General features: G+C 33.0%; 1 protein-coding gene across 1 annotated transcript in view; it reads left to right on the forward strand.

The window, feature by feature from the left end:
• Positions 1-13933, forward strand: part of DACH2 (dachshund family transcription factor 2) — a 647092-nt gene that overhangs the window by 235457 nt on the left and 397702 nt on the right. The window contains exon 2 of the mRNA XM_032756222.1: positions 8788-8826. Within this exon, the coding sequence (XP_032612113.1) occupies positions 8788-8826 (39 nt within the window). The remainder of the gene's footprint in view (positions 1-8787; positions 8827-13933) is intronic.

Below are 13933 nucleotides of genomic sequence, written 5' to 3' on the forward strand. Positions count from 1 at the left end.
AAAGCGTTGTTATCCTCTTTCAGTCTTTGTTCTTTAAAACCTATTTCAAGACCCAAGTCAAATTTTACCTCCCCCATAATGACTGCACTGACCACTTCAGGTAAAAGTGATACTTTCATCTTATAAATTGTTATAGTACTTAATTTAATTTCATCCATGGATTCAACATTCATTAATCAGATGTATTTGTGTATTTACTATATACCAGGAAATCAAGTGGTGCTTATCACTCACAGATATTCAACATTACATTTGTGGTCATAATTTCTCTTTTTTTAGATCACAATATTCTTGATGTAAGATACTATGGTTGAAGATCTTTGTATTCTCTTTGTATCCTCCATAGCACAGAGCCTTTTGTACATAGTTGATGATCACTAAACATTTGTAGAATAAATATTGAACTAAGAATCTGCTATGATAAGGTGTGAAGATAAATATGGCCTCTATGGGATCAGTATGCAAACTGTTAGATATCAATTATAAGCATGGTTGAAGAGCTTTTGTCAATATTTTTACTTTCTTTCTTCTTCTTCTTCTTTTTTCTTTCTTTTTTATTTTTTTGAGACAGGGTTTCACTCTGTCACCCAGGCTGCAGTGCAGTGGTGCAATCATAGCTCACTGCAGGTTGAAATACCTGGGCTCATGCGATCCTCTCACCTTAGCCTCCTGAGTAGCTAGGACTACATGCATGTGCCACCATGCTCAGCTAATTACAAAAAATTTTTGTAGAGAAGGGGTTGCGCTATGTTGCCAAGGCGGGTCATGAACTCCTGGTCTCAAGGAATTACGGATGTAAGCCACCATGCTCAGCCTTTTTGATTCTTAAGTTAATTCTTTGCAGTGCATAAAAGTCACATAGCTTATTAAGGAAAAAAATGTCAAGATAAAACAGTAATTCAGTCATATTCACATAGATAAATATTAACAAGAAGTGGTAGAATACTGAATCAGATTAAAAACTCTTCAGTCTCACTTTCTACATATATAATTTTAATGTATATATTACATATGAAAATATATGAAGGTTCAAACCTACTTTTGCACACAAAATAGTTTTATTCTATTAGGCAATGAAGAGAAAATGCTCTGTTAACTGTAAAACTATACAACAAGTGGTATTATTATTTAAACATGAGATTTTGAACCTGTAAACAAACATATATCTTTGAAAGATAATAATTTGTAATTTTAAATATCTGCCTCTGGTCTCTTAATTGGTAAGGAACATGGATTTTATTTTATTTTAAAATAGATTTTAAATAGATTTCAAAATAGATTTATTTATCTTATTTTAAAATATTCTACTTTAGACTATTTTAAAATATTTTATTTTACTGTATTTTATTTTATTTTAAAATCCTTGTCAGGGATTAAGTCAGGAGATGAATATAAGGGATTTAATGGACTTTCAAATCGGTAATCCTCTTCATTCCCATTTTTGACTCCCAGTAATACATTAAGAGCATGTCCAGGCCAAGATTCCTTTGCTCTGACCCTGCTCGATTGTCTTCATCTGCAGCTACACTAAACCAGATAGGATTACCAGAATGATCAATTGGCAAATGAACTCATTTTCTTAGAAACAGCTTAGCTGAGTTCTGCTTACAGAACTGCTTTTCACATCTAATTTAAGCTTTATTAGACCAATTTGCCAAATGTTAGAAAAAGTTAAGGTATAATTCAAATAAATTTTATAGCATTATTTATTTTCATGAACAGCTTTATAATGAATCTATATTTTTACCCATCAATAATTCAGTATATTTGCTGCCATCTATAAGTTTGGACTTATAAAGTTTCTGATAAACTTTGGCTACTCAGAGAAAGTTTACTCAGATTCTAGAACACCATGACTTTTCTTATACAAATCATGTATCATAATTAATTATGTTAATCAGCACTGCAAAGTAGAAATACATTCTCAAAATATGTTTCATTAAAAATAAGCTTAAAGACTCTACAGTGATGATTTTGAATAAGGGTAAAGTGTCCCTTCACAAGGTCAAATTTTATCTCAGTTGACAAATATTTATTGATGACTACTGCATGCCAGCATTGTGTGGGCCGATGGAATGAAACAGCAAATATAAAACCTAACCTACTATCTCATGGAGATTACATTCTCATTGGAAAAGTAGATCTAAAACAAGTAAATAGGTAAAATAATTACACATTGTGATAAGTGCTAGGAAGGAAACATCATTTTAATGAGCAATTCAGGGTTGGAAGTTGACACCAAGTTCTCCACATAGGCAGAAAACTAGGAAGTAATCCAGTTTACTACTGTCTCAGTGTGATATCAAACCATCAAACACAAAGTTAGCTAAAAGCTGATAAAGCGGTAATTGTGTCCAATGTTTTAAGGGCTGCAAAGTATATCTACCATAAATGTTTTGTTTGGCTTCTGAAGCATTTCTGTAGTGTTTTCTGTGAGTCATTCTGAACACACAATAGCAGGACATGATCATCGACTGGAAGACATGAAATATAAATAGTGTAATGGTGCTGAAAAATCCCTTACCGGAGGCTGGCTAGAACCCCTATGCAGATCAAAGCGCACAATTCAAAGGTCACCCATGATGTCTAGCCAAACGTACAAACATGAATAGCAAGACTGAAAGATAAAAAATTTCCAACAGAAACATTGTAGACAAAGATGACATAGCATTAAGTGATCTAAAATTTATGAAGGTTTTGAGGAATTTTAACGTTTAAAGCTTTATACGACAGAAATGATTTCAGGCAAATTAGCTAATAATCAAAGTTTATGTATGTGACTGATATTTACTGAATTTGAATATGTGGAAGAATATCATTGAAAATACTATTTGGTATACATTCATAGTACCACTAAAGATATTTAATGGGCATCATCCTTGATGGTACATATATTCCTATTTCACACATATTGAAACACTTATTGTTGTACCATGAGAAGAGCAAGTTATTCTATTTTTTTAAATGAACATTGCCTTGAAAAAGATATTTGATGCTGTGAACAGTAATCCTATTTTTGATATTCTTTGTTTTTGTAGGACATATGAGAAATATCATTGAAACTGCTGAGGCTCCTCGGACAGGACCAACAAAATATTGTTTGTATAAAGGATCATCTGTCAGAGACAATTGACATAGGGTCTTGCATTCTTTGAGTTATATTGACACTCTATGTTAATACAAGAGTGTATATATATAAAACCAAAAACCCCATCTCCTACAAACAAACTAGTAAAAAAATTCCATAGGCCCATTTATCTTCACCACCACCCCATCCCATATTCAATTTTTTTTCTTTTTCCTCTTGACTCTGACTTTAAATCTCACTGATTTTTAAAAGACTCAAGTGTGTGCATCAAAATTTATCAGAAGCAGCAAATACTTAATATAACCAAAGTTTTTGTTATTCCCAAATAATTACAGGAAAAAAAAATTCTGAGAGGAAGCAAATGGTCAATTTTAATTGTCTGGGCCTTGGTTCAGAAAATCATGTATTTGGAGATTTAACAGACAAAGCGTTTGTTTGCATGCCTCCTACAAACTTAAATAGGCCTGAAATATACAGGCTATTAAATTTATACCTTTAAAATGAGGATATCTTTAGGTTTTTTTTTTTCTGTTAATATATATGTTTGCCAAACATTTTTCAGGATTCCTAAAGTGATTAAACGGCTTTAAACCAGCTGCTGTGGAGCAAGTGTTGTTATATAAGATGCATAAAGTTATCATCTAAGAGTGAGGAAAGACCTTTAAAAGTTCCAACAGTGGAAATGCAACAGTTAACATGATTTGGTCATGTCTTCAAAGATAACTTTTAAAAGTTTTACCAGCACATATTTACTGGCAATTTATCCCCTACTGATGATGTCTGATGGGAGGTGGGGAAGCATTGCTTGACTTATACTTCATTTATTTATTACATTTTATTAGCAAATAGACATTTTGTTTATTGTATTGGGCCAGAAAAATAAATTGCATGACTAAAAGATGTTACCTGTGTAAGGGGCAACCGAAACCTAATTTAGTAGTCCCCAAAATATGGCAGTATATGTCAACAGCTGACTTCCATTCCAAAGCATAGGGAACATTTTTATTGATCTTTTAGAATTTCAAATATATAGTTTCTACTCTGAATGATATTGTATTTATGAGCATAATCAGAATTTGTTTCTTATTAATCTATGTTTATCTGATGCAACTTGCTTTAGGTGCTATTCTATATATATGGATGTCAACTTCAGAGGTCAAAGGCTTGTCTTTGTTCATTAATAAAAGTACATATGACTTTTTGTAGGTAGACAGATGATTTAGCACTCTTAGTACACCTTCAGTCAATACCTTACACTCACATGGAAGTTTTCAGAAATCCCATACTTTCTTTAGGGAAATTGATTAATATTTGGGTAAATTACACTTATAACCCTTAAAATAGCAGCCATAAAATTCATATTCTGCCTGGGACCTTGGAAATAACATAAATTCAACATAAATTCATTAAGAGGGCCAGGTATAAGGTCATAAGAAATTGTGGGAACTGTGGGGAACGGTAGAGTGCATGCTCTTTCTATAGGGTAGCCATTGCTAATCTACTTCATCTAGTTGTGCCAAACCAGTAAGAATGTGAAACCAGTATTGCCAGATCTCTCTTTTTAATAAAAATTTCAACTTTTGTTTTAGATTCGGGAGTACATTATTTTAGATTTGGGAGGTATGTGTGCTGGTTTGTTACGTGGGTATATTGCGTGTTGCTGAGGTTTGAGGTATGAATGATCCTGCCACTCAGGTAGAGAGCATAGTACCTAATAGGCAATTTTTCAGCCCTTGCTCCTCTTTCCTCTCCCCTACTTCTAGTAGTCCCCAGTGTCTATTGTTGCCATCTTTATGTCCGTGTGTACCTAGTGTTTAGCTCCCACTTGTAAGTGAGAAGATGCAGTATATGGTTTTCTGTCCCTGTGTTCTCTTAGGATAATGGCCTCCACCTGCTTCCATGTGGCTGCAAAGGACATGATTTTATTCTTTTTATGGCTGTGTAATATTCCATGGTATACATGTACCACATTTTCTTTATTCAATGCCCTGTTGGTAGGCACTTAGGTTGATTCCATGTCTTTGCTAATATGAGTAGTGCTGTGATGAACATACGAGTTCATCTGTATTTTTGGTAGAAAAATTTATTTCCCTTTGGTATGTGCCCAGTAATGAGATTGCTGGGTCAAGTGGTAGTTCTTTTTTAAGTTCTTTGAGAAATCCCCAAAGGGCTTTCCACAGTGGCTGAACTAATTTACATTCCTACCAAGAGTGTATAAGCACATTGAAATTCAGATTTTATGTAAAATGTTTTGATTTTTAAAGCTCTGTACAGAAAGATCGCTGGCTTAGAGATCAAGGGAGCCACAAATCTTGTCTCTTCTTCTATCTAAATATATATGTAATGTTTATCAACCTTATTATGTCCCCATGAGGATAAAACAGATATGACAGTCTTTGGGAGGACATTAAAGAAGTGGTTCTCTAATATACAGTAGAGGAAGCAGGATTAAAAATGTAGGGGCAGTAGCTGTCATTCAGGTCAGTATATTGGGTGATCTGACACTAACTTCCTCTGCGACTTTGGCGAAATAATTGAACATCTCAGGGGAGAATTTCCTCATCTGTTAAATGGTGGTGGTGGTGGTAGGTAGTTAACCAAAGCAGTTTAGGCACCCCCATTATGTTACATAGGAAAAGGAAGAGCTGCACTAATGAAGGGATATAAGAGAATTGCTCCCTTTATTTTTCCTTCTACTATACATTAGCAGTTTCACTGAAGTTCTTTAGAATCCAGTTTGAAATCCATTGCAGTAGATAATTCCAAAAGTTGACTGTATCATTAAAATGCTCTGTTTGAAGTACTTTCCTTTGTTTGAAGAATCAAACTAAAGGAACAATCTCTTTAGTTTACTTCACATCAGAGGCTGAACATAATATGTGATATTAGATAGTGATTTTTAAATTTATCTGAAAAAGGACCTAAATACTTAAATTAAATGAGCCTGACATTTTAACTGGACTCCTTATTATGTGGTATTTTATTGCCTCTTGTCATGTGTCTCGCATGCTGTTTCTCTATATTATTAAATGAGATTCTGTGGGCTAAATTTAGGTTTCAAAAGTGAGAATATCATATCTGATTCTTATACTAAACTGACTCCAATCAAAGATGAGCACGCTGGGTAGCAATCACTGTCATTAACTTTGTTGAGCTTCACATTTCACATGCCCAAAGTTGGAAGAATCAAAGTATGAAAATTTATTTATCAGTGGTACAGAGTAAAAATGACCTTGACTAATTCTAAATAAAGCCAGCTCTCAATTATTAACTTCTTGGGTCTCAGCCAGAGTAGAATCACCTTCTAGTCATAACTTGTGCATACGGGAAGGCTCTCTCTATAGTAAGGTTAATCAATGTCCTAATGCGGTACAATCATGATGATGATTGGAACTAGTGAGTTGTGTAGAGAACCCTCACTACTTACCACTATATGTTGTAAAACCTCAGTTGCTAATAGCTCTGTTGGTGATAGTTGTATATTGTGTATTGTATTTGCCACAACGTTCTTGACTGTGTGTAATCCTTGTTTTGCTAGTGGCTTTATAAGCATGTGAATATATGTTATGTCAGCCACAAAGACATATTTTAGTAAATTTCAGGCCTTTTCATCATGACTTTTGTTTCATAGCCAGAATCAGAAGTGGAGAGGGGCAGCAAAAAGAAAACTTTAGTAGGCAAAGAGGAAATAGAAGGAATACAAAACATTTTGGGCCAACTCCAGGGAACCCACTGATTTTTTTTCACATTATAACCTATTCTGTACTGAGCTGATAATATTAGTATCATCATCTGCTTGTTCAATAAAGTTTTCTAAAATGTTGATTATTTGGCAAAGTATAAGGAAAACTAAAATGAATTAATTGATATCACTAAAAGAACAAATTCAGAAGTATAGAAGTCACATTTTACTTAGAATGTCAAAAACGAAATATATCTATTTAACTCGTAGGCCTTAAAGCCCTAGAGTTATAGCTAGTTTGTTAAGCACTATTGTAAAGTACATTCCTTACATCGGACAAGATAAATGAGAAATTTTCAAATATCAAGGTAAACTCCTAATTTTCTAAGTTTTAAATTGTTAATAGAAGGACAGTTAACTCATGGGTGTTTATATATTCATTGAATAATTCTAACACGAATGTTTCTGTAGTCAATGATTTCAGGGTCTAAGATTAACCTATGAAACTCATGCCATAGGAGATGTAAATGATTTTGATTTTGGTGAGGATTAGTATAATTATATATATATATTTATATAGTATAATTATATATATTTTATATATATGTATATAGTTATAGCCAAAAAAAGTTTGTTGAGTTTAGAAAGTTTTATTGTTTAAAAAGAGAGGGATCTTTGGTAAAATTGAAAAAATGCCCTCAAATCCCGTCATATGTAGCCCATTAAAATAAGGAAGGATGCATTATCACTGACTTGGTGTGTATGATTATATTTTATTTAAGAAAAGCGTCACCTCAGAAGAGGTTGGGTGAGTGAGTTGTAAAGCAAAATCAAATCGTTATGGCAGCGGAGTGACAGAACGTAAGAGTAGGCGAAAAAAGGCTCACTTTCACTCTTACCTCATCTCCCCAGCAACCCCAGATATATTTTCATTTTTTTTTAGAAAGCTCTCTACAGACTTTGAGCAGAGAAGCAGTTGCTTTTTAAAAGCAAACAAAACAAAAACAAAAAGATGATATTTTTGTTTTTGTTCAACAAAAAGATGATGAACTAACCACATATATTTGTAGTGGGCAGTATAGGAAGGTTCCTGTTTCTGTATTACTAAGAAGTACATTAAGGGTTAAAAGAACCACATTAGAGTCCTCACAGTTTTTTTTTTGCATGTCGTTTTAGATTTCATTGTTCTTTATTAAAGGATTGGAGAACACTGGGAGTTACTGCACTGCTGGAAAGAATAATTATTTTGTTAACAAGGCTAATTATGTGTTTTTTAAAATGGATCCCTTTTGTATGTGTTAATTTCTTTTGTGTGGATGTATGCATGACTCTGTGTGTGTGTGTGTGTGTGTGTGTGTGTGTGTGTGTGTGTATGTGAATGTGCATGTGTAACCCTTATGAGGAAGATGTAAGATAATTCAGTATGCTCCAGAAAAATGTATATAGTGATCTGTCGGAGATGAATGGCTCCATGTTTAGGAAATAAGCACAACATTGATACTGGCTTACTTTCATCATCCTGTTGGCCAAATAAAAGATGAGAAAAAATGAGAAATGGATTTTTCCCTCCAAAATGTTGGAATACCTAATGGGATGGGAAGGAAGGCTCTTGAGAGAGAGGGAAAAGACATAATACTGCTGAATTTTTTTGGAATTGTTACGACCCAAGGCCACTTTCTTCAACAGAAATCTATAACCTTATTTCTTTGTCTTCATATATGGAAAAGCCCTAAACCACATGACATTTCACGTTATTCTTTAGTCAGTGGGGATTATACTAGAAATGTGCTAACATTATTCATATATTTAAAACACTAATAGCAATTCAGGCTTCCTTACCTTCTATGTGCTCTTCCCTGCTGGTGTTTCATTGTGTGTAACCTATCTAAAATTTCTGCAGAATTTAGGAAGATGTTTTGTGAAATATAATAAAGCCTTGCTTAATTGGAAGCTAACTAACCAGAACTCTCAATTAACCAGTTTTATTTATTTATTTTCTGCTACACTCTCCTTTTAGAAGGAAGAGGCAAATGACAAGAAAACAAGCTGTTAACAGGTATTTATGTATTTATTTTTTAAAAATCAAATTCCTGAGAATGTCCTGGAGCCTGTACAGATTCAGCCACACTTTCATAATCTTGTTCCCTGTACTATACTCACTAAGGTAGGAAAGTAGAGCCCTTTAAAATTTTCAGCAGCAAATGCTGAATCTTGCTTAATCCTCAGTTCATAAGAAAAAATGAAATCACTGACATAAAAACTATGACACCTATGTAAAATAATGGGAAAGTTATTCAGATGTCCACCCGCCCCTTTGTTCTGGAATGCTTAGGAAGGTACATTCACTTTTGCAGGGCAGCACAGGCTATTAAGTGTGCTACAACGATAATGGAAAAGAATCTGGCTTTCTAATCTTCTGAGTCATTCTAAGTATTAGGCACAGATATGTGTTGTAGGCATGTTAGAAGTTCTAAAACATTTAAATTGTTTTCTTCTAATATATTTTAAACAAATATTTGGAAGTCTAAGAAGATTTATACTTGAAACCTCTTAAAATATCTATGAAAATCTTAGTAAAAGGGCAATCAGAGATAATATATTGTTCCAGGCCTCAGACATTTTAGGTTGTAGTGGTGAAAAGAACACACAGTGACTCAGAGACAAGGGCAAAGGAGGGGAACCCATGATCCTAAAATATATTTTGATAGTTCCTGTCGGTAATGCCCCTCTTCTCTTCCACACTTCTTTCTCAGGTTACATTAACTTTTGGTGATTTTTTTTGCCCCTTTCTTTAGGCCTGCCCTTGATGCAGGCTTTATCCATATTTTTCTATAAGAAAAATGTCATGGAGCTGTAGGGGAGATGACGACTACACCATGGATTTATCCTGGGTTTTCAATATACAAAATAAAACATCACTATGGTGGTGTTTCTAGTATCTGTTACATTTTCTATATTAAAAGTTAGTTTTACATGTCATGCACACTAAATAATACCCAAGTGACCTGAAGCAGTGGATGTGCCTCCTTAAGTGCCAAACTTTCTGTTAGACAATGATATCAATGCTGGGGAGACTAAAACCTACTAGATTTTATTAATGACTGAGTTTAACTGTAAAATAGTAAATGGATTATGTTTTGAGTCTAGGCTTGGATATTGAAAGTGTTTCCGATTTTATATGAATGCAATTGAATTCAGGCATTGAAATTGGCTTTCACTTTATTTTTGATTTTCTAGTAAAATGATAAGCAAATTAAGTCAAGTTCTTTCTTCGTTAAATATAGCAGTAACTTATAACTATATAGATTTATTTCTGGATTATCAAAATATACTTTTCATATGTACATATATATATAATATTTTTACATTTATTGCAATCAGAGAAAAACCATGAAGTGTTTTTGAAAGTATAAGTCACTCACATAAACTATAGAGAAACCAGGAGAGTCACAAACTCTACTGCCTACTGAGGCACGGCTGTAACATAAATGAAAGACTATAAGCAATATAGAGTGGTGGGGACTATGGTGAACCAGGGAGTATATATTCTTTTCCAAAGTGGTGGCTGTTACTCAGTTTGGCTGATTATTACCGTGTGGGAATGCAGGCTCAGTGTTGTTAAGATCTGACTTTTTAAAAGAAGCTGGGAATTACGATTTTTACATGAAATTCTCCAATTCTTAAATGTTGGTAACTAACTCAATAAAAAGCAAAACAAAACAAAAAAAGCAACACTGCACAGGCAAAACAAAATCCATCTGCGGTCAGGATATAGCCCATGGGCTGTCAGTTTGTGACCTCTGCTCTAAATTCTGAGTCCTCAAGGTATTGCAATTACAAAAAGAATCACAGTTTGTTATAAATGCACCTAAAGCCTTTGATCATGGAAAATTCATATAAGGTGAATAAATAACCAGTGGGAGTGCTTACAAATAATTATTCTGGTACTCAAAATGGTGGTTATGTGCTTTGTGGGTTTTATTTTTTACTACTTCAAAATAGGCAATATAGTTTTTCCTTCAAGTGATTTGAAAATTAAAATTAAATTAGTATTTTTTTGCTTTCATGTTATCAGTGAAATGCAGTATGAAACAGATTATTCCTGCCATGTCCACAAAAGAATACTTAAGTATAGTTCTCATCACATAACATAATTAATTAAGGTTTCTATTTAAAGTCCAATTTATTTTGTTTTAATAAGAAGAAAGCCATGTGTATAACATGTGTTGTTTTATTTTAAATTGGCTTGCCTTTAAACAAATTCCCAATTCCATCTAGCGAAATTCCTCTATTTTTACAAATGGTTAAAATAAGAAATAAAAGAAATGTAAGCAGTTAACACAACAAAACTTCATTTGAACTTTTGATAGGCATTGGCAAAGATAAAACAAAGTTGGTCATCTGAGATTTTATTAAAAGGTAACTGTTTGACTGATCTGAGACTTTGCTTGTTTGTCTGTCCTGCCGTGGACCTTACCGCATAATCCCACTGTGCTACAATGCTTTTGACATCTGTATGCCCCTTTCATCACTGGCAACCCAAAAGCATATTTGTCCAAAAAGGAAACAATTAAATTCCAATCTCTCTAGAAAAAAAAAAAAGAAAAAGAGAAAGAAAAACACCCCACTGTTAAACCTGCTTTAATGGTCACAATGATCTGTACCAGAAATCCTTAGTGAGGATGGTAAATTAACATTTTCATTTCTGATGAGAAAGTGAGGAACTTTAAAAAGAAAAGTAAAAACAGAAAGAGAAAGAATTGAAGGCATTATCTCAAATCCTAAATAAACTAGAAAAAATCTCATTCCTTGACAAATCATTCTAGTTGCAGATTTAACACAAACACATGTGAAAGATGAGAAATTGTTGGGTAACTGGTCAACACATATGGCAATGTGCAAAATAGCTGATGTTTACTTAAATAAAATTTGGGTAGACAGCGCTGCCCTTTCCAGATCATCAGCTAGTTTTGACCACAAGTAATCTGTTACATGATTGGGATGCAATATGTTTAAATATATTAATTAATGAAACTTATTTACTAAAACTATAATAATTAAGGATCCTTAGTTAAGTGGTTAATCCTCAAAGGTAGAAAATTTAAGAAATGAGTGATTATTTGATGCATTTGACCAGCATAGACGTATAAATAAGATAACTCAGGATAAAATATTGATGAACACTTAATCCTCTTTTTTCGCCAAGACATAATAATATCTAACATTTATCAAACGTGAGTTCAGGTGATTTTTCACATATTAGTTCTTTTAATCATCATAACAACTCTATAAGATAGGTGCTACAATTATAATCGTTGTCTTACAGTTGGTGATACTGAGTCACAGAGAAGGTTAAATGATTTACCCAAGGTCATACAGCCTATAAATACCAGGGACAGCATTTGAATCAAAGCAGTCTAGTTTCAAGGCTCATATGCTTTGGGCCAATATATTTTATAAATGGAATCAGGCTAATTAGAAAAACACCTCATTTACTGTTATATATTAAATGACTTACTGAAAAATGACATTTCTATTCAGAAATCAAGTTTGGTAGCATCATTTTGATAGTGTAATAAATTAGCAAGATTAATTATAAAATAGTTCAGATAGAGCAGGAAGAAAAAAATAAGAAAACCACAGGAAATACTGAGAAAAACTTGTGGATCAATATTCAGGTTTACTTTTTGCTACACTTAATCCACGGTTTAATTTTAAATATTGTATCTGAAAAGAATTTGTATCTGTGAAACATTAATATTATGACTAACAATAATCTCCTTTTTATTTCACAAATGAAAGATGACCACTAATCCTAAAATCAGTGTGTATCATTGCTGTGTCTTTTTAAAATTATGTGTGTATTTATACACAAACAACTTGCAATGTTGATTTTTGTGTTTTTTTTATTTTTGTGTTTTAAGATGTATCAAGCTGGTGTGATATCATACTATTCTTTTTAAGTATTTTTACATTATGTTTTTGAGATTTATCCATATTGATACATATAAGTCTAGTTCACTTATTTTTTTAATTGTTATACTACCTTGTATAACACAATTTGATAATTCTTTCCTATATCCATAGGTTGATAATTAGGTTGTTTCCAATTTTTTGTTGGAAACCGTGCTGTAATGGACATGTCTTGCACCATATGGGAGTATTTCTCTAGGATATCAGCCTAGAAATGCAATTTCTAGGTTGTGGGCTATGTGTGTCTTCAACTTTAATGGTTACTGCCAAATTGTTCTCCAAAGCTGTTCTGATTTACTCTCCTACCAGCAATATACAAGAGGTCCCATTTCCTCACATTATTGCCAGCGTAGTAGATATGTTTAATGAATGATCTATTTGAAGAAAAAATGATTCTTTTTATTCTCTTATGATTATATGCATACATATGAAATGTTGATTCTGATCACTTAGCACAGATAACAATGTTTACAAATACTATTTTTGTCATTATTCTTCATCTTAAAACATGTAATTAAGATAAGGATTAAAGATACTATTTTAAATTTGTAAAGTATTGTCTAGGTTACAAGCACTTTCCCATAAACTTTCATTTGATGAGACAGTATGGTGTAACAGCAAGAGCTCTGGGGAAAAAAAAAGAGTCATAAGTCCATGGACTTAACTCTGCACATAAATCTGTGGCTTTGGACCTCAGTTGCTGCATCTTTTAAGTTACAGTATTAGACTAAACAATCTCTTAGATAAATAGTATATGCTTTGATCTATGATACATGTCTTCCCTTTTCCTTGAAGCTATAATTTACTTATTGTGCATAAAACATAAGGAGAAAATTGAATTTGGTCAATTTGTGAAAATTGTTGTAACACTCTCTCTAGCTCAGTTAATAAGATCATAACTTTACCGTCATTATATTTACATTTCTTCTAATTCAAGGACAGTTAGGGGTGGATGGTGGAAGAGAAGATGTGACATATGATTTTGAATTCATGTTCAGTTTTTCCCATTTCAAAGCATCACATTCTAAATGCTGAAATAAAAAACAATGAAAGCTCAACAACTATTTGTTATGACTTTGTGTTTGCTTTCAAGCTCTTTTTATGCACATTTCTGATTCAGAAGAAAATATTCAAGATTTTCAGCTCATTTAATGTTTGATTCCAGCAGTACTTTTATGGTGCTACACATA

The sequence above is a fragment of the Hylobates moloch genome, unplaced genomic scaffold (genome assembly GCF_009828535.3).
Source record: "Hylobates moloch isolate HMO894 unplaced genomic scaffold, HMol_V3 SCAFFOLD_7, whole genome shotgun sequence".
Lineage (NCBI taxonomy): Eukaryota > Metazoa > Chordata > Mammalia > Primates > Hylobatidae > Hylobates > Hylobates moloch.